Source organism: Pseudophryne corroboree, chromosome 1, assembly GCF_028390025.1.
Source record: "Pseudophryne corroboree isolate aPseCor3 chromosome 1, aPseCor3.hap2, whole genome shotgun sequence".
In the NCBI taxonomy this organism is placed as follows: domain Eukaryota; kingdom Metazoa; phylum Chordata; class Amphibia; order Anura; family Myobatrachidae; genus Pseudophryne; species Pseudophryne corroboree.
The window spans coordinates 434,701,362-434,722,587 of record NC_086444.1 but is presented as its reverse complement, the minus strand read 5'-3'; the positions used below and the strand labels follow the sequence as shown (position 1 = coordinate 434,722,587).

Below are 21,226 nucleotides of genomic sequence, written 5' to 3'. Positions count from 1 at the left end.
AGTGGTCTGGTCACCCTTACTGTGTCTCCCTCCCTGTGTCTCCCTCCGCCTGCAGTGTTGAATAGGTGGGTGAGAGCGGCGGGGACCCGGCTGGGGGGGGTGCGGCAAGTTACCATTGAGAGCAGGGGGCAGTGCGGGAACCCGGCGGGCGGGAGCGGAGGGGGTGCGGCAGCATGTATGCAGCCTGAGCATGGCTGTGTGCGGCGGGGACCCGGCGCGGGGGGGGGGGGGGCTGCGGCAGGAGAATAAAAGTGTATAAGTGTTGAGGGCAGGGGGCAGTGCAGGAACCCGGCGTGCGGGAGCGGCGGGGACGGGGGTGCGGCAGCCTGAGCATGGCAGTGAATAAATTAGTATTGAGGGCAGGGGGCGTGGCGGGGGACCCAGCAGGGGGTGTATTAAGTATTAAGAGCAGAGATGGCAGGGAGCATGCTTTGACAATGCTGCTGTCTGTCTGTGATGGGGAGGAGGGAGGGTATGATAGCACCTATGTCTTGACATAGGCGCTATCATACCCTCCCTCCCCCCATCACAGACAGACAGCAGCAATATTGTGAAAGCATGCCCACATTATACCCACCAGTCCAGTGATACTGCCGTATGAGTCCAGTTCAGTGCTTACAGACCAACATCTTGAGAATACTCTGCGCATAGCGACTTCTAACATTGATGCCAACATCGACAAGCTGGCCAAGCAAAAACAATGCCAAGTTTCCCACTGATATGAACTTATTATAATAACAAAGGTAAAGTAGACCATGTTTCATTCATTAAATTACAATAATTATCTTTTGAAGTCTTTTTTATGGTCTTATGAGTCTAGAAAAGGTCTCATTACAATCATAAATTAAAATTTAGATTCTAAATACCGCAGTATAGCTTAGTGGCCCTCGGCTTCGTTTCATTTTTTTATGTGGCCCACACTGTCTTAAAGGTTGAAGACCCCTGCTTTATACAGTATATATAATATTTATATTGTTTTAGATTCTGTAATAATTGTTTACATTTAAAGCTATGAGTTATTACATATGTATCTGTCTTGTTTATCCAGCGACCTACCTACCAACCTATGAGTACAAGACCACATAACCCAGGTAATCTTCTAATGTACTTAATGTTTTGCAGCAATGAACTTACTCCTTTATGAACAGCATACAATAAACAATGAATAGTTCAACAGTTTAAAGGCCCGTATACACTAGTTGATAAAGTAAACAACGTCGCTCATTTTGACCCTTCCTGAGTGACGTTGTTTACTATATCGACTAGTGTGTACACTGTAAATGATGAGCTTGTGCAGCCCCGAGAGTCGTTAATGACCCCTTGGTCTTAGCCGTGCATGCAGCTCAATTTGAACTCATTGTCCAAAGCTGCGGCCGGCCGCGGCATGACTTCACTGTGCCATATCGCTAGCGATATCACACAGTGTGTATGCCTGCTGTCGAATGGCCCGGCCTGGTAGGGGGACACACTAGACGATGTCACTCACTGAGCACATTGCCCAGTGTGTACCCACCTTAACAGTTAAATAAACAACATATGTTTAAATTTATCTTTGAATGTTAAAGCAACATTTTAATGCAAGGATGATAGTCCCTTTCACTGACAATTTCCACACATATATATGTAATTGTAAAAAAATAAAAAAGTATATTTCTAACCATACATTCACTAAGTACAGAACATACTGTATTTAGTCAATGCAATAATTAAAAATTCATGAAATAAGTTAAATAAGTTAGACATGTATCCAATCATTTTAACTTAATGGACATATGAAGAACTTGTGGCACAGAAACTATAGGGTAAATGTAATAGGGTCCAAGTTGCCAGAAGTACGGGACTTAGGGCAAGAAGACCCTTAATTTTTAAAGTGGCAATCATTTACAAGTCAAAACCAACCTGGTTTAATTGATTGCCGCTTTAAGAGTGATTGCAATTGCATACAAATCTGAATCAGGGCCATGGTCCTTAGTAAATTGGTCCATAATTTGGATGGACACCAAATTCTTCCACATCAGTTTATTGATGTATAACATGTACAGTCTTACTCACTATTGTATACACACTTGTGAGGGATTAAAGCTTTGAAGAACATGGGGTTCTATACACTCTCACTGCACTAAAGATGGATCTATAACATGGCTACAGTACATGTGCAGTGATACATCAGATTGGAGGACAGACTTCTCTGGGTCCTAGTGCCCAGCATGTATGCACAGTGGGGAGCAACCCCCCTTGCTACAAGTTTATCCATATTACACAAACATTTAATTTCAACTTTCTTGTAGAAAAGTAGGTTAAACACATAATAAAGCATCATATCACATGTTTCTGTTCTGGTCTTCTTGGTGAGCCTCCTCACTGACATTATGGACCATGGCAATAGTCTCTTGACTCACAAACTTGGGACTGCTGTCACCTTTACGATTCTTGGTATCTTTTACACTTGTGACCTTTAAATCTTGCAAAGTCTTTCTTCCTATCTTGGACTTCCACTCACATCAATAGGACCTTGACTTCTGAATGTCCCGAGGCTCACAGAATGCGATGTTTGGGAATTTCTCATTTCTTCCCCTTAGGTAGTTTGCCAATATTTGATCCTGCAGAAGATCTTTTCTATAGTTAAACTTCCATGCTAATAGTCTCTGACTCGGATACATCTTCAACTGCTGGTATGCCCAGTGACACATATCAGATTCCAGCTTTTCTATAACTTGCACTGTTTCTAAAGGTAACATCTTGTGACTTAATCTTACTGGTGTTTGCATTTCACAATCTGTAATCTTTGCTCTCTTTGCAATAGCCAAGCATGGTGCACTTAAATGATTTGGATCCAGCTTGCGTCTGTTCTGTTTTAGTATATACACATAGGCAATACTTTCAGATGTCTTATGTACATGCTTTATTAGCTGTTATGTCCTTCTGTGCAGCTGTAGGAGAACAGGTTTTGAGATAAACTACCTGGGACTTAGCTTCTGCCCAAAACTGCCTGTCTAGACCTGCATCCTTTTGCATACATCTTGCTCTCTCCACTAGTGTATGGTTTGTTTGTTCGCGGACATCATTCTTCTCAGGAATATAGGCATTATTCAATTGATGCTCTATTCCATATTTTCTTAAGAATTGTTCCACCTGTGTTAAGACATTTTCCACCATTCTCAGATCTCAGGGTCTTGAGTCTTTTACCTTTTTCATTCTCTCTAAGTCCCTTGTATTCTGCAATCCTTTTAGCCACATGAGATTTCTCTCTGATGAAATACATGTGTGTCATCCTTGTGAAGTAATCTATAAATGTCACAAAGTATCTGTATCGACTTTACTTCCATTGGACCACACACATCAGAATACTGGGCCTAATTCAGACCTGATCGCAGCAGCAAATTTGTTAGCAAATGGGCAAAACCATGTGCATTGCAGGGGGGGGGGGGGCAGATATAACATGTGCAGAGACAGATTTGGGTGCGGTGTGTTCAAACTGAATCTATATTGCAGTGTAAAAATAAAGCAGCCAGTATTTGCCCTACACAGAAACAATATAACCCACCCATTAGCTAACAAATTTGCTTCTGCGATCAGGTCTGAATTAGGGCCCTCATTCCGAGTTGATCGCAGCAAGCAACTTTTTGCTGCTGGTGTGATCAACTAATCTCTGCCTATGGGGGAGTGTATTTTAGCATAGCAGGGCTGCGATCTCTTGTGCAGCCCTGCTATGCTAAAAAGTTTCCTACAAAACAAGACCAGGGAAAGAGTTACTTACCCTGTGCGACGGATCCAGCGATGAAGGTTCCGGTCCTGACGTCAGACATCTGCCCTCCAAACGCCTAGCCGCGCTTGCATTGGACTCACCACGCCTGGAAAACGGTGAATATCCGCCCCGGAACGCCTCCCGCCTTTCAATCTTCTTGACGATCATCCCCAGGCAACGGCACAACGAAGAACCGCTGCGTGCGAATGGGTCGGAATGACCCCTTAGGCCCTCTGTCTCAAGTGATGTTCTAGCTTAGCCTGTTGACTTGGGAAATGGATGACGACTTTGTTTGCGTTATATACAGCTCTCAAGTATGTAAGCACAGTGTACTAGCACACAGCTTTCTAACAAAGGTCCCCTGATCTTTGCTTACTAGTCACCAGCTTGTAGTGAGATCTTTAGAAATGAAAAACTTAAAGGATACAAAGGATTGTTAATGTTATTTACTGTAGCATCAGAAATAGCAAAGCAACACATACCAAACATGAATAAATAATTGCATAAAACATCCTTCATATACAAAAAATCCGTTCCTACCGAAAACAGTTGAAAAAAACAGCATACTGTATCTCAATACGAAATCGGAGTTGAAACCCGGGTTGTCACAACTTGTATATCCAAGAAGTTCACCACGGGAAGGAGTGGCTGTTTTAGGTGACTATTCATGTTTGGTAGGTTTGTCCCGCATGGAATGCATGCTTGTATTTTAAATTCAGCAGGATTCAACTGAAAGTTATAATTAACGGGTGGTCTTCAGTATGCTGGCTGTCGGGATCCCGGTGCACAGTATACCGGCGCCGGAAATCCGACAGCTGCCATATCGACACTTATTCTCCCTCGTGGGGGTCCACGACCCCCCTGGAGGGAGAATAAAATAGCGTGGCTCGCTTAGCGTGCCACCGTGCCCGCAGCATGGCGAGCGCAGCGAGCCCGCAAGGGGCTCATTTGCGCTCGCCACACTGTCGGTAAGCCGGCGGTCGGGCTCCTGGCGCCGGTATGCTGGTCGCCGGGAGCCCGACCGCCGGCATACCATACTACACCCATAATTAACAAAGTGCACATACCATATAAATACACTATTACTGATCGCACACCAGTTAAGTGTATGAATCGGAGGTTTGGTGGTATTCAAATCCCTCGCTTGGAGTGTTGTGGTATTAAGCCAGTGAAAGTTATTATTACCACGGTGCCTCATGATTATGCATACCTCCCAACTGTCCCAATTTTTGTGGAACAGTCCCTTTTTCCAGGGATTGGCCCGCTGTCCCACCCGCGGGCCACAGCGTCCCGCGGTGGGGGAGGGGGCAATTGTGAGTCTCCTGTCACTCACTGCAGCAGTGGTGAACAGACGCTGTGCGGATTACAGAGGGACGAAATTGGGGAGACGTGGCTTGCGGTAGCGGTGTTTCATGTAGCCGCACCCCTTTCGGAAGCCACACTCCCTTTTCCGCCGCACAAAGGAGTCCCGCTCTGCCTGTTATCAATGTTGGGAAGAGCTGATTCGCCAAGCTGCACTAGATATAACCAGTCAGGGCTGGAGGCATTATAGCTCGACTTATGATCCCCTTCGTCATAGTGCCAACCTGCTCTAGGCTGGTCAGATCAGAGGCCTGCAAAAAAAGCAATCCTCCCTAAGAATAACCAACCCTGGGCTATCCCCCACACAACTTGTGGTTAATAAAAATGTACTACAAGTCCCAGCTAGCTATGTTATGCCAAATCAAAATGGCTGTCAGGGCATAGTGGTATTTGGAGAACTGCAAATGCCAGCATCCCCTTGCAGACAGTGGTACCTATAGTGCACCTGTAAGAAAAATCGTACAAAATGACACACACTGTATACAAAGTAGTTCATTAAATAATCACTCCCCCGCACCTCTCGTTACCATCTTTACTAAACACTTAGATCAGTAGAGAAGGGACATTTTCAGTACAAAATAAACCTCCAATGAACTTGGCAAAATAAAAATACAAATAAGGCATGTTTAATTGCGGCCGATTGTGGCGGAGGTGCACGATGCCGACCAATCTCTGAGGTATTTTTAAAGCGGCAATCATTTACAAGGCAAAACCATGCCGTTTAAATGATTGCCACTTCAAAAAAAGTCAGAGATCAACCGGCATCCCACACCTCCGTCAAACTCAGATGCTATTACATATGCCTCATGGGATGAAAATATGTAAAGCGCGCAGACAGCAAGGTAGTGAGTTTTTAAAAAGTTACTTAAACACTTTGGGCCTGATAGTACAGTAAGTTGGACCCATTTGCGGTAGTTTTTCTGTACAACTGTGGCAGGCTCCTTACTTCCGTATGCTAATGCCAGAATCCACCCATATATACCAAAGATCCCTGCATCTGCACTCATCATCACCTTTTGCAAGTCCACATACTTTTGCTGGATGCAAAAGGTCCATCTAAAGCAGGCAAACAATTTCTGTCTGCACACTTCGCATGAGCACGGATGCTGGCTTACATGCCCATGGAACTCTCATTTCATTCCCACAAGATGGATCTGTTCTGCCCTCTTACCGTCCAGAAACACCTATTTCTGGAAAGTGTGGTCCATTGATGGACACATCAGTCAGTATGCACTAGTGGTCTTTGTCAGTGTGTGTATGTGCAGTCTTACTTTGGCGCAGGATACTGAAAGCTGCAAGAGCCATCAGTATTTCTATTTGCGCATGACTCAGAATCAGGCCCTTTGTTTCCAAATACAATAAGACAATGATATCTATCAAGTACCAGTAGCGCACACAGGGGGGGAAGGGGGGGGGGGTTCTGAGTGCCTGGAAACCCCCCCTGATGAGCTAAATGTTTATTTGTGAGATGGAGACAGCAGTGTCTCCGTCTCAGCAAAGGCCGTGATTGCAATTGTGACCGCGGCCACGGAGCTACTGCAGCAGCAGAGAGCTACGTAGCTCTCTGCACAAAGTCCGGGGAAAGCTGCTGGCTGCGCATGCTCAGCCGCAGCAGCTCTCTCCCACCTCACTGAACTGGCAGTCTGCTCCCGCCTCCCACTGCTCCCAGTCGCTGGTGGTATGTACAGTATACCACCAATACTGTATATGAAATGTGTGTGACTGTGTATCATATGTATGTATTTACAGGCATGTATGTGTATTTTGTGTATGTATGTATGTATGTATGAATGTGTGTGTGTGTGTGTGTGTGTGTGTGTGTGTGTGTGTGTGTGTGTGTGTGTGTGTGTGTGTGTGTGTATGTATATATATATATATACACACACACGTCAATATATGTACTTTGGTGGTCATTCCGAGTTGCTCGCTCTGTAATTTTCTTCGCATCGTAGCGATTTTCCGCTAATTGCGCATGCGCAATGTTCGCTCTGCGACTGCGCCAAGTAAATTTGCTATGCAGTTAGGAATTTTACTCACGGCATTACGAGGTTTTTTCTTCGTTCTGGTGATCGTAATGTGATTGACAGGAAGTGGGTGTTTCTGGGCGGAAACTGGCCGTTTTATGGATGTGTGTGAAAAAACGCTGCCGTTTCTGGGAAAAACGCGGGAGTGTCTGAAGAAACGGGGGAGTGTCTGGGCGAACGCTGGGTGTGTTTGTGACGTCAAACCAGGAACGAAACTGACTGAACTGATCGCAGATGCCGAGTAAGTGTGGAGCTACTCAGAAACTGCTAAGAAGTGTCTATTCGCAATTCTGCTAATCTTTTGTTCGCAGTTTTACTATGCTAAGATTCACTCCCAGTAGGCGGCGGCTTAGCGTGTGCAAAGCTGCTAAAAGCAGCTTGCGAGCGAACAACTCGGAATGAGGGCCTTTATGTATGTATGTATGTATGTATGTATATATATATATATATATATATTTATTCTGCATATAAATTATATATATATATATATATATATAAAATATATAAAGATTATCAAGTACATTTTTACTGTTATTAATAATAATTATACATTTTTCATTGATGTTTCATTTTGGTCAGTAGCAGTATCACTGCATTTGTATCACAGTGTGTGTACCTTATAATATTGTATTAATACACAATGCATTGATTGTTTGTTGTTCCACTAGATTATGCAAAGCTACATTGATTTTAAGGATTGAGCACACAAATAGCCCTGCAAACATTCTTTCTCTGATTTTTTTAGGTGCAGCATTCCCTTTCAATTGGTCTTCACATGCTACTGGATATCAATATTTACCACGTGTACCTGTAAGTTGCCAATGAATTGCATAGCACAGCATTAACTCGCCCATTATACACATAATGCCTACAGTAGTGCTACTTATATACATAATGCCTACAGTAATAGTGCTGCTTATACACATAATGCCCACAGTAGTAGCATCCCTTATACATATTGCCCACAGTAGTGCCTCTTACACAAACAATGCCCACAGTAGTAGTGCCGCTTACACAAATAATGCCCACAGTATTAGCACCCCTTATACATTATGTCCATAGTAGAGCTGCTTACGCACATAATGCCCACAGTAGCATTGCTTATACACATAATGCCCACAACAGTAGCGTCACTTACACACATAATGCCCACAGCAGTAGCACCTCATACACACATAATGCCCCCAGTGGTTGTGCCGCTTATGCACATAATGCCTACAGCAGTAGTGCTGCCAATGCCAGTGCCATAACTAGGCATTTTAGCGCTGTGTGCAAGAAACGACATTGGCGCCCCCCATGTAAGATAGGGGCAGTGCACGCTGTAGGCGCGTGGAAAATATATAGGGGCGTGGCTTCATGGGGAAAGGGCGTGGCCACAAAATAATAGCTATTCATACTACAGTGCACAGTAGTCTCCATTATTCAAATTACGCTGCACAATAGTGCCACTACACCAGGTAGAGCCCCTTTTATACATTACAGCAGACAGCATCCCCCTTTTTACACATCACAGCAGACAGTCCCCCTCTTTACACATCACAGCAGACAGTCCCCCTTTTTACACATTACGGCAGACAGCGTCCCCTTTTTACACATTATGGCAGACAGCGTCCTCTTTTTTACACATTACGGCAGACAGCGTCCCCTTTTTTACACATTACGGCAGACAGCGTCCCCTTTTTTACACATTACAGCAGACAGCATCCCCTTTTTACACATTACGGCAGACAGCGTCCCCCTTTTTACACATTACGGCAGACAGCGTCCCCTTTTTACACATTATGGCAGACAGCGTCCCCATTTTTACACAGTACAGCAGACAGTGTCCCCCTTTTTACACATTATGGCAGACAGCGTCCCCATTTTTACACAGTACGGCAGACAGCATCCCCCTTTTTACACATTACGGCAGACAGCGTCCCCTTTTTACACATTACAGCAGACAGCGTCCCTGTTTTTACACATTACGGCAGACGGTGTCCCCCTTTATACACATTGCAGCAGCCAGCGTCCCCCTTTTTACACATTGCGGCAGCCAGGCCCCCTTTTTACATATTACGGCAGACGGTGTCCCCCTTATTACACATTGCGGCAGCCAGTCCCCCTTTTTACACACTGCGGCAGCCAGGCCCCCTTTTTACACATTATGGCAGACGGTGTCCCCCTTTTTACACATTATGGCAGACAGTGTCCCAGAGAGAAAGAGAGAGAGAGATATATACTTACCATCTCCCCGCTGACAGGCTCCTCGTGCTGGCAGCTCCCTTGGTGCAGGTAGCGGAGAAGTAGGAGGAGGGAGGGGGACTGGAGCCACAACAGCGCTATTTCATTGGTAGTAAGCACCGCTGCAGTTGTCCCCTCTCCTTCCGTATTGGCTGCCCGGCGCTGCTGTGGATGCTGGGACGGAGGAACCGCATCCCAGCATCCACAGCAGCGCCGGGCAGCCAATACGGAAGGAGAGGGGACTGCTGCAGCGGCGCTTACTACCAATGAAATAGCGCTGCTGCGCTCCAGTCCCCCTCCCTCCTCCTCCTTCTCCGCTGCTGCTCCCTCCTCCACAGCGCGGCGGCGCACGGCGCACACAGCAGAGGCGGCATGTAATGAGTCAATTTGACTCATTACATGCCGCTGGCCATGCGCCCTCAGGGCAACTGCGCTGTGTGCCAGGCCCACTTGGCACACATGTAGTTACGGCCCTGGCCAATGCACATAAAGTCCACAGCAGTAGCACCGCTTACGCATATATGTCTTCATTCCGAGTTGTTCGCTCACTAGCTGCTTTTAGAAGCATTGCAAATGCTAGGCCGCCGCCCTCTGGGAGTGTATCTTAGCTTAGCAGAATAGCGACCGAAAGATTAGCAGAACTGCTACTAAATAATTCCCTGCAGTTTCTGAGTAGCTCCAGACCTACTCCTAGACTGCGATCACGTCTGTTTAGTTCCTGGTTTGACGTCACAAACACGCCCTGCGTTCGGCCAGCCACGTCCACAGTTTCTCCACCCACGCCTGCGTTTTTACCTGGCACGCCTGCGTTTTTTAGCACACTCCCTGAAAATGCCCAGTTTCCGGCCAGAAATACCCACTTCCTGTCAATCACTCTACGATCACTTGAGCGATAAAAAAGAGTCGCTCGAGCTTGTGTAAATCTACAAAGTTTTGTGTGAAAGTACTTAGCATTTTTGCATTTTTTTCACTTAATCGCTGCACTGAGAAAAACGTCAGCGAGCGCACAACTCGGAATGACCTCCCTAATGCCCACAGCAGTAGCGCCACCTGCTCACTTAATGCCCACAATAGCCGCCGCTTATGCACATAATGCCCACAACAGTAGTGCCACTAATGTACATAATGCCCACAGCAATAGCACATAATGCCCACTGCAGTAGCGCTACTTATGCACATAATGTTCACAATACAGTAGCAGCTGCACTTACGCTCTTTGGGGGTCAATCCGACCCAATGACAGCGTGCTTTCGTTTGCACAGCTGCGACCGGGTCACTACTACACACGTGTGGGGGCCGTAATGTGCATGCACGGGGGCCGTAATGCACACACGCGTCGTTGCCCGGCAACGGCAACGACGCTGACAGTGGAAAAAACTGCCGCAGCGGCGATTGCAAGAAGATTGACTGCAGGAAGGCATTCCGGGGCGTCAACTGACCGTTGGAGACTGTTTATGGGGAGTGGTAAGAAAAACGCAGTCGTGTCCAGGCGAATGGAGGGCGGATATCTGACGTCAAAGCCGAGCCCATCATCGCTGGATCCGTCGCACAGGGTAAGTATGTCCAGGGCTGGTCTTGTTTTGCAGGAAACTTTTTTAACATAGCAGGGCTGCACAAGCGATCGCAGCCCTGCTATGCTAAAATACACTCCCCCATAGGCGGAGGCTAGTTGATCACACCAGCAGCAAAAAGTTGCTTGGTGCGATCAACTCGGAATGAGGGCCATAATGCCCACAATAGTAGCGCAGCTAATGCACATAATGACCACAATAGTAGCGCTGCTTACGCACATAATGCCCACAATAATAGCACCGCTAATACACACAATGCCACACACATACACAGGTCAATGCCTGCTCGGCATCCCTTTGCTGAGCGGGTAGCGCTGGCCCTGTGATACGTGATGGGAGACTTGGCATGGCAGCTCATATCGGAAATCCTGTCTGTAGCCTTTTTTTACCCAGTTGCACACACAAATAAATATAATGCTAGCCCCATTAGTCTGTGTACCCTTGCACCCTTGTATGTAAAGACATATCTTTAAAGAAAAAGACACTTGGTGCATCTAAGGGGGTCATTCCGACCTGTTCGCATGCTGCCATTTTTCGCAGCGCAGCGATCAGGTCACTACTGCACATGCTTATGCACAGCAATGCGCAGGCGCATCATACGGGTACAAACCGGATCGTTGCTGAGCGATGGATTTAACGAAGAATCCATTCGCACAGCCGATCACAAGGAGATTGACAGGAAGAAGGCGTTTATGGTTGTCCATTGGCCGTTTTCTGGGAGTGTTTGGGAAAACGCAGGGGTGTCCAAGCGTTTGCAGGGTGGGTGTCAGACGTCAATTCCGGGACCAGACAGGCTGAGGTGAACTCAGAAACTGCACAAAATGTTTTTGCAGAGCTCGGCTGCACAGGCGTTCGCACACTTGCAAAGCGAAAATACACTCCCCTATAGGCGGAGTGACCCCCCAAGTCGCTTAACCTGTGGCGCACTAAACTCAGCTATTTGGCACGATTTGAGCAAAGGTTCTGTAGACACATCTGTATAACAATATACCATTCAATCAAATGGAAAAAGCATTTAGATTTACATTACACAGTAGTAAACAGATTTTCATGGGACATTCCTAATTTACTGTGAGCAAGAGGGGAAAGATTTATGATTGGTACATATATGAAATCCCTGCAGATGGGATTCTGGCTGTCACTATACCGACAGCGGCATCCCATCTGCCAGAATCACGGGTTATCTGCACTCGCCATACACTAGGCCCGGTGGCTTGCTTTGCTCGATACAGGTTCTATTTCCACTGAGTTGGTGGTGTGGAACCACCAACCGAGTAGGAATACCCAGCGGTGGTCGGGATTCCAGCTGTCAGTATTCACCGGCTGTCGGGATTCCGACGTCGGTCTCCTGAACGCTGGGATCCCGACAGCCGGTAAATTGACTGCATCTCTTGTAACTAGGGGTGTGACATAGGGGGTCATTCCGAGTTGATCGCTAGCTGCCGTTGTTCGCTGTGTAGCGATTAGTAAAAAAAACGGCTAATCTGCTCATGCGTATGCTCCGCAATGTGCATGCGCGTCGTCCGGGTTTGCACTGGTTCTAGCGACGATTCCAATTGCACAGTCGAACGCAAGAGGGCGTTTATGGGTGTCAACTGACTGTTTTCTGGGAGTGTTTGGAAAAATGCAGGCGTGGCTGGGCGTTTGCTGGGTGGGTATCTGACGTCATTGCCGTGTCACTCGTCGCAGCAATCATCGCACAGAATAAGTAACTACAGGGCTGGTCTTGTTTTGCACAAAACGTGTTTCGTTCGCACTCCTGCAAAGCGAAAATACACTCCCCAGTGGGCGGCAGCATAGTGTTTGCACGGCTGCTAAAAACTGCTAGCGAGCGATCAACTCGGAATGACCCCCATAGTGTAAACATGTATGGGTAAATTTATGGTGTGGATTTATTTGTCCCAGATCGGAAACTGTCAATGTTAAAAACTAAAGCTGGGTATACTAAGATAATTGATGACACTCCGATATCCAATAAACGCTCTGATCTAAAGTACCGGTTATCGGATCGCTGAGCAATTTCTTACTTAGTTTGTACTTTCTTTTTATCTCTTCGACGGGATCGGTAGATTGGGAATAATATAGCATGTGCAGCACACGCTGTTCCGACCTCCTGATCTGACTGTTGCAGAAGCATTTAAAGCTGTTTATTGGCTAATACTTTAGTATACACACTATAAAATTATCAGACCAATCAGCCAATTATCAGCTGATTGGCCCAATAATTGAATAGTGTATGCCAGTTCAGGGGGGGGAGTTATCTATCCTTGTAACTACTTTATCTATTCTTGTAACTACATAATAATACCTAAACCTGGCTCTCTATGTCTGACTCAGCTAGATAGCTCTGTTATCTTGGACTGTCCCCCACTCACAATCCATACCCCCGAGTTCTAGGTGACAGTGTATATTTTCCATCTGTTCACTTCCCTTTCGCCTCCTATGAATTCTGTGCTACTTATTATTATATACCACCACAGCTAAATAATGTTCCCACCTCTGCCTCTTTTTTACTTTATGACAAATATTTGTCCTTCTTTGTTTCGCCAGACATTACTCTCCTAATTAGGGAAAATCATCTGCCATATAGATGACTATAAGTTGCCTTGGCTTCCTACTTTTTACCTTTTACATGTTTCCTTTATATCAGTGGACTACCTTGAGCAACCTTCCAATAAAAGCACAAGATTAGTAATATCTCTATTAGTATGTAACTTATATACCACAAACACCAAAATGATATGCATCTATGTAGAGTTGTCCCCTTTATGTACTTAGATGTATGTTTTCTTCTCTTTTCAGGCCTTCTATCCTCCTTCATATCCTCAGTCTCCTTTTCCACGTAAGTACATTACTGACCAGACTTGAAGACTTTAGATTCAGTACTGTGCACTAAAATGGCTCTCTGTTTGGTAGGAGGAGGCTGGTGTTGTGCTCAGCCTTCAGACGGGTGGTCTTCAGCTTGCCGGCTGTCGGGATCCCGGCACACAGTATACCAGCACCGGAATTCCGACAGCCGGCATACCGAGCGAGCGCAGCGTGGCAAGCACAGCGAGCCCGCAAGGGGCTCATTTGCGCTCGCCACGCTGTCGGTATGCCGTTGGTCGGGATTCCGGCGCTGGTATGCTGGTCGCCGGGAGCCCAGCCGCCAGTATACACCCCTTCAGACTTCAGCAGCCAGTGTCAGTGAGAAGAGCTGTGAGGACTGAAGGCAGAGTCTCCCTCAGTGGGAGGAGACTAGTGTTGTGTCCAGCCTTCAGACTCCAGCAGCTTGTGTCAGTGAGAAGAGCTGTGAGGACTGAAGGCAGATGTTCCCTCAGTGGGAGGAGACTGGTCTTGTGTCCAGCCTTCAGACTCCAGCAGCCAGTGTCAGTGAGAAGAGCTGTGAGGACTGAAGGCAGATGTTCCATCAGTGGGAGGAAACTGGTGTTGTGCCCAGCCTTCAGACTCCAGCAGCCAGTGTCAGTGAGAAGAACTGTGAGGACTGAAGGCAGAGTCTCTATCAGTGGGAGGAAACTGGTGTTGTGCCCAGCCTTCAGACTTCAGCAGCCAGTGTCAGTGAGAAGAGCTGTGAGGACTGAAGGCAGAGTCTCCCTCAGTGGGAGGAGACTGGTGTTGTGTCCAGCCTTCAGACTCCAGCAGCTTGTGTCAGTGAGAAGAGCTGTGAGGACTGAAGGCAGATGTTCCCTCAGTGGGAGGAGACTGGTGTTGTGTCCAGCCTTCAGACTCCAGCAGCTTGTGTCAGTGAGAAGAGCTGTGAGGACTGAAGGCAGAGTCTCCCTCAGTGGGAGGAGACTGGTGTTGTGTCCAGCCTTCAGACTCCAGCAGCTTGTGTCAGTGAGAAGAGCTGTGAGGACTGAAGGCAGATGTTCCCTCAGTGGGAGGAGACTGGTCTTGTGTCCAGCCCTCAGACTCCAGCAGCTTGTGTCAGTGAGAAGAGCTGTGAGGGCTGAAGGTAGATGTTCCCTCAGTGGGAGGAAACTGGTGTTGTGCCCAGCCTTCAGACTCCAGCAGCCAGCATCAGTGACAAAAGGAATGCTGCGCTCAGATAGGAAAGAACAATGATATTTTCGCCACATTTATCAATTTAATAAAAGCCAATATACTATGCATTAAACAACATACAACATGAATTCATGTAAATTAAAAAGGGGATAGTTTACCCGGATTTAAAATTGATAATTGTGCGAAAGTGTCATTGTTCTTTCCTATCTGAGCGCAGCCTTCCTTTTGTTGCATCTTTGTTACAGTGGGAGTGACTTCCCTCTAAATTTGGCTGCAGCCCAGTAAAGCACCTCATTCTTATAGCGCCCGAATACCTCTGGGTACACCCTATTCCTGCAGCATCAGTGAGAAGAATTATGAGGACTGGAAGCGGAGTCTCCCTCCAGTCCTCTAGCTGGCACGCCCAGCCCTGTGTGAGGCAGTTGTAACGGCTGCCTCCCCTGGTCCTTTTCCACTGCAGTATTATTGGCTGCGGTGTGGCATAGTACAGGCTTTAGCCACGCAGTGTCCGACCATCAAGGGAGGCTCAGGTTGTGGCTCCCTCACCTGTAAACTCTCCCTGTATAAGCAGCAGAGCAAAACAAACATAGCGAGTTAAGTAATTAGAATAATACAAAGAACATATTTAGAAATTATAAATATCTTCTTTGTATTATTCTAATTATGCTTATGGGGGGTCATTCCGAGTTGATCGCACGTAGCAACTTTTTGCTGGCCATGCGATCAACTAGACGCCGCCTATGGGGGAGGGGTTTTTTGCATAGCAAGGCTGCGAACGCTTGTGCAGCCGTGCTGTGCAAAAACATTTTGTGCAGTTTCTAAGTAGCTTTCAAGTTACTTACCCGCAGCCTGTCCGGACCCGGAATTGACGTCAGACACCCGCCCTGCAAACGCCTAGACATGCCTGCGTTGGACTCACCACTCCCAGAAAATGGTCAGTTGACGCCCCGGAATGCCTTCCTCCTGTCAATCTTCTTGCGATTGTGGAAGCGATCGCTTTCTTCGTTCTTCTTGTTGTTGCCCAGCGACAGTCGTCGCTGCGCAACGACTCGCCTGCGCATTGCATCCACCGCGCATGCATAGTACCGACCCGTTCGCACGGCTGCGAAAAACAGCAGCGTGCAAATGGGTCGGAATGACCCCCATAGTCAAGACTGCACGGTACTGCATTAGAAGTAGAACTTGGTAAACTTCACAAGAAAAGTTTCCAGAACTTTATGTAATGCTTTTCTGCAACCTAACTTGGGGGGTAATTCCAAGTTGATCGCAGCAGGAATTTTGTTAGCAGTTGGGCAAAACCATGTGCACTGCAGGGGAGGCAGATATAACATGTGCAGAAAGAGTTAGATTTGGGTGGGTTATTTTGTTTCTGTGCAGGGTAAATACTGGCTGCTTTATTTTTACACTGCAAATTAGATTGCAGATTGAACACACCACACCCAAATTTAACACTCTCTGCACGTGTTAAATCTGCCTCCCCTGCAGTGCACATGGTTTTGCCCAACTGCTAATAAAAATCCTGCTGCGATCATCTTGGAATTACCCCCTTGGTGAGCATTTATTTACTACTTTAAAATGGCTGCAACTGGTGTCAATGGGAATGCCAATGAAAAGCGCCTCATTGGTCTTTCTGGCCACACCTACTTCCAAAATGTCACAAAGCTCCTGTTCTGTGGCTGGAATGTGAGACCGAACATACAGTATATACAACCTGAGTAGCTATGGTTGATAGTCGTGATGTTACAGTATTGTTTGTTTCTTTTTGTACTGGTATCACCAATAACAATGCAGTTTGTCCTGCTTAGCCCGAATGTTTCATTACTGTTATATTGGGAAGGAAGGCAAACCAACATGTCTACTTGTCATTTCAGCTACTACAGTAAATATTCATGACTGTGCAGGCCCAATACAGATTGGAGATAACAATACCATGACTGTGAGGACATATCAAAGTGTGCCTGTTAACATTAGACTGACACGACCTGGCCAGGTCATACATAGAAACTACAGTCCACCACTGAGTACAGGGCCAATACCGACCGCTCAACCACAGCCCACCATGCCGTCAAGAGAAGCTTCTTCGGGCCATACTTTATGCAAGCAGGAGACCGAACCAAAGCGTGACCAACCAATCCAAATCCCTCTATTACATACCACTTCAATTAGTGGCTCACCGCAAGGACAAGTCAATAATTTACCAAACACCCAAGCAAGCCGACCCGATTTTAAAGTATTGCCCAAAAAACCATGACATTGATCAATAACTTTATGTACAGGAAGAATTCCAATACCCTCCTCACAGGAGAGTAAGGCTCACATGGAACATTCTGACCCAAGACAGCATGGCAGATCATGTTCCCATATTAGTTATTTAAAGCCATGCTATTTTTAATAGAGCACACTGCATGCCTGAACAACAATTGCATATATTCCAATGCCATCATGCAACAAGTTTATTTCATATGTGTCTGGTTTTAAATGCAGACCTGGCAACCCTAGTGCCGTGTATCCTATCCCATGTAAATTAGGAGGATGCTGTTTCAGCATCATGTGTTGGAAGTCAGTGAAATACAGTATGGCCTTAACTGACTGTCCTCTGAACAAAAATCACCTGCTATCATTAAGTCAGATTGCATCCTCAGGGTAATTTTAAACTTCAATTAATTGATTTGTAACACAGGAGTCAATTAAATTTAAATTGTTTTCCAATTATTTGGTGACCTGTTTTTTTTTATTTTGTTATTTACAAGTGAAAATGGAAATGATTTCAAAACATGCATGAATTTAGGGTCCAATGCAATGGCAGCGATTGCACTCTGACGCCTTTTGGGGAGTGTGCACGCAGAGGCATTAGAACGGCATGGGGGGGGGGGGCAGTCCAGACAACGCAGGCATGTTCAGAACATTGCTGGGGTGTGCCGCGGCGGCTGCGTGATGTCACACACAGCTGCTGCCACCCAGAACATGGTGGCTAGCCGCCTGCCAGCAGGGAGCTACTTGGAGGGTGCCAAAGCATCACCACCGTGCGGGGGAAGGTTAGGTCCTGACATGTGCGGCGGACTGGCCCTGTGCTGCCTGAGATTCTGAAGGTAGATACGATCAGCTCTGAATTGGTACGGTAAGTACGAAGGACATTTTACTATTTGAAGAGTCCTGTGTTTCCCATGGATATAATTGCGGCACGCATGCACACCTCTCAGTCAGTGCAATTATATTAGTTTAGTTTTCATGCAGTACAGAAAGGTCAAAGACTTTTTTTTTGTCCTTTGTGAGTGGACAAGATTCAGTAATAAATGTTATTATTTTTGTATATTAGTATAGATTATTATGGCATATGTGAATAAGGCTCCCAGTACTCACCCATTGTTACCTTGAATAAGACGCTTTCTATCTGTGTCCCAGGAAACCAAATTGGCTCCTCTGCTGAGCTATAATTGGATCAGTTATGCCGGTCCTGATTCACAATGCAACATTTCAATATGTGATTGAGCATTTTACTATCTGGAACAGACAGACCTCCTAAAAACTACAACCAATTCTATTTCTATATAGCAAATCATTACTGTGTTGTCCCTCAGAACAGTCTGATTTCGTCATGTTATGGACAAAGCAAGATACATTTTGCAGAAGGATATTTACCTTGCTGATTCCCAATGAGTTGGGTATGAAATGACAGCGGTTACATGACCAACTGTGGCATCCTAACAGTGAGAATTCTGACACCTGATGGGGGTAAGTATTTTACCCCTCTCCACTACCCTAACCCTCTGGGGGTGTCAGCTAGGGATAACCCTCCAGAGGTGTCGGCTACGGCTAGTGCCTACCCCCTTAGTGCCTAACCCTAACCCCCCGCCGGCCTTCACCCTAACCCCGACCCCAATACTCTTTTTCAGGATGTTGGCTGTCCGGGTGTCAGGATTCCGGCATCGGTCACGACCAACGAGATGCCAAATGCATCCCTTTCCAATGTAGTATTGCACATTATTTGATGGTGGGCCTTACTATTTTCATGTCACATATACTCATTCGGATCTGCTGACTGAACTGTTTCCTGCCATGTCTGGCATTTGCAATTCTTCTCCCATTTACACCTATATGTTGTTTGGGGAACCTTGGTTGGGTTGGCGGATGGTAATACCCATTGTAGGACAAACCTCTTTTGGGACCATTATTATACTCCACTGTTAGCTTGCACTCTGTAAACCTTCTGCTACTCTGCACTATTTATATTAAGTGTAGTTGATCTCTTGTTTTTACTGGGAAATTTATCTTCTGGTGTTTTTTATTTGCATGATTACCTACGTGGGTATGTTTATAAATAAATGGAATCAGTCAGAAATCTTTTGTATTGCTCATTTTAACTGTGCATTACATGAGCCATTAACACCTACCTACCTGCTTTAAACACCATTGGATGCATATTATATGTGTGGGGGGTTAGCAGGACAGGCTATAGGTCTAGACCAGTGCCGTAACTAGACATTTTAGCGCTGTGTGCAAGAAACAGCATCGGCGCCCCCCATATACAAAACAGGGCCAGTGCGCGCTATAGGCATGCGTAAAAATATAGGGGCGTGGCTTAATGGGGAAGAGGCGTGGCCACAAAATAATACCAATTCATATTACGCTGTATAGAAGTCTCCATTATTCAAATTACGCCGCACAGTAGCGCCACTTACACACATTACGTCAGGTAGAGCCCCATTTTACACATTACTCCCTTTTATACAGTACGGCAGGTAGATCTCCCTTTTACACAGTACGGCAGGTAGAGGCCCCTTTTACACAGTACGGAAAGTAGAGTAGAGGTAATGTTTAGAGTTAGGCTGCAAGCAGGGGCAGGGAGGGGAGGAGAGAGTTGCGGTTAGCCTACAAAAATGGCAATAAAAAAGTGGGAGGGAAGAGTACATAAAACACAATTCACTTGTGATGAAGACTAACGGAATGCTGGGCTCTGGCTAATGACCACCAGAATAAACAAAAAAAAATAACAGCAATATAACCAGTAGTAATTGAATATCGGCCACAGACAGAACAGATTATTATAAAAGAGGGGGGAAACATTACAGTTTCAGCAACCATACAAATAAATAAAGACACAAAACCTAAAAAGAAAACTATTTTCACATATCAGTACGCACCACACAAATGTCTATTTGGAAAGTGAAAATCAGTTTGCCTGGCAAACAAACATACAGGCATGATCATCTTCAGGAACCCAAATACACAAATATTAACCCAGCAACCTATGCAATAGACTTACTTTTGGGTGGACTGCCACTGATCAACATATCCTAGGGCACCTCAGCAGTGTGAGCACACACACACACACACTCCCGCTCAGCTCCATACACACACACTCCCGCTCAGCTCAACAATCAAACACTCCCACTGAGCTCCACACATACACACTCCCACTGAGCTCCACACACACACACACACAAACATTCCCGCGCAGCTCCACACACACACACTCCCGCTCAGCTCCACACACCAGTGGTGCAATTAGAAATTTTTTCTCAGTGGTACTGATAGTAAAAATGGGTGTGGTCATGTGTCATGAGGGGGCGTGGCCACACAAAACTAGGGAGTGGCTACATGACAATAGGGGCATGGCCACATTATGCCACACACCGTAATGCCCCTTACATATTATGCAACACACCGTAATACCCATTACGCCGCACACCGTAATGCCCATTACACATTATGCCAGACAACGTAATGCCCATTACACATTATGCCACACCATAATGCCTATTACATATTATACTACACACCGTAATGCCTATTACATAATATACCACACACAGTTATGCCACTGACACCATTTTATGTCCTACACGAAAACATGCCCCTTACTAATTATGCCCCATAGTGTTAGGAAACAAGTATCTGGAACTCTGGAGACTGGGTGGCAACTAGGGAGTTCCAGAACTCACGTGTGGCGCTGCGGCTGGGAATGAGTAACCGCAGCTACACCTACTCTACCTCTGACTCCGTTACTCCTCCCAGTGGTTGGATGGTGCCTGCAGAGCTAGTCTTCTGCCTTTAGCAGCCGCGTTTGAATGAGCGAATTAGATCAACCCAGACTCCGATGCCCCCAGATCTTATGAGGTGACAAGGCACCAACCGAGACTGCGAGTGAGTAAGGGTAAAGCTAACTAAAACCTGAAAGACTACCCACAGAAAAGAACACAGGAAAATACAATGAACAAATTACGTGCGACACTGCCGCCCAACCAAGACACAGTGACCAAGACAAGAGGCCGAACCGCAGAATGTGAACCCGTCGC

General features: G+C 46.2%; 1 protein-coding gene across 3 annotated transcripts in view; it reads left to right on the top strand.

Annotated features, from left to right (window-relative positions):
- The window catches only part of LOC134896886 (receptor-interacting serine/threonine-protein kinase 4-like), a 66,513-nt gene extending 48,882 nt beyond the window's left edge, over nucleotides 1-17,631 (top strand). For 2 of the 3 annotated variants that reach the window (XM_063913960.1, XM_063913971.1), the window contains 4 exons: nucleotides 1,049-1,091; nucleotides 7,877-7,941; nucleotides 13,728-13,767; nucleotides 16,802-17,631. In XM_063913960.1, coding sequence (XP_063770030.1) covers nucleotides 1,049-1,091; nucleotides 7,877-7,941; nucleotides 13,728-13,767; nucleotides 16,802-17,181 — 528 coding nt within the window. In that variant the 3' untranslated portion in view covers nucleotides 17,182-17,631. The remainder of the gene's footprint in view (nucleotides 1-1,048; nucleotides 1,092-7,876; nucleotides 7,942-13,727; nucleotides 13,768-16,801) is intronic. The other variant, XM_063913978.1, reaches the window with a different exon arrangement.
- The last annotated feature ends 3,595 nt before the right edge of the window (nucleotides 17,632-21,226 follow it).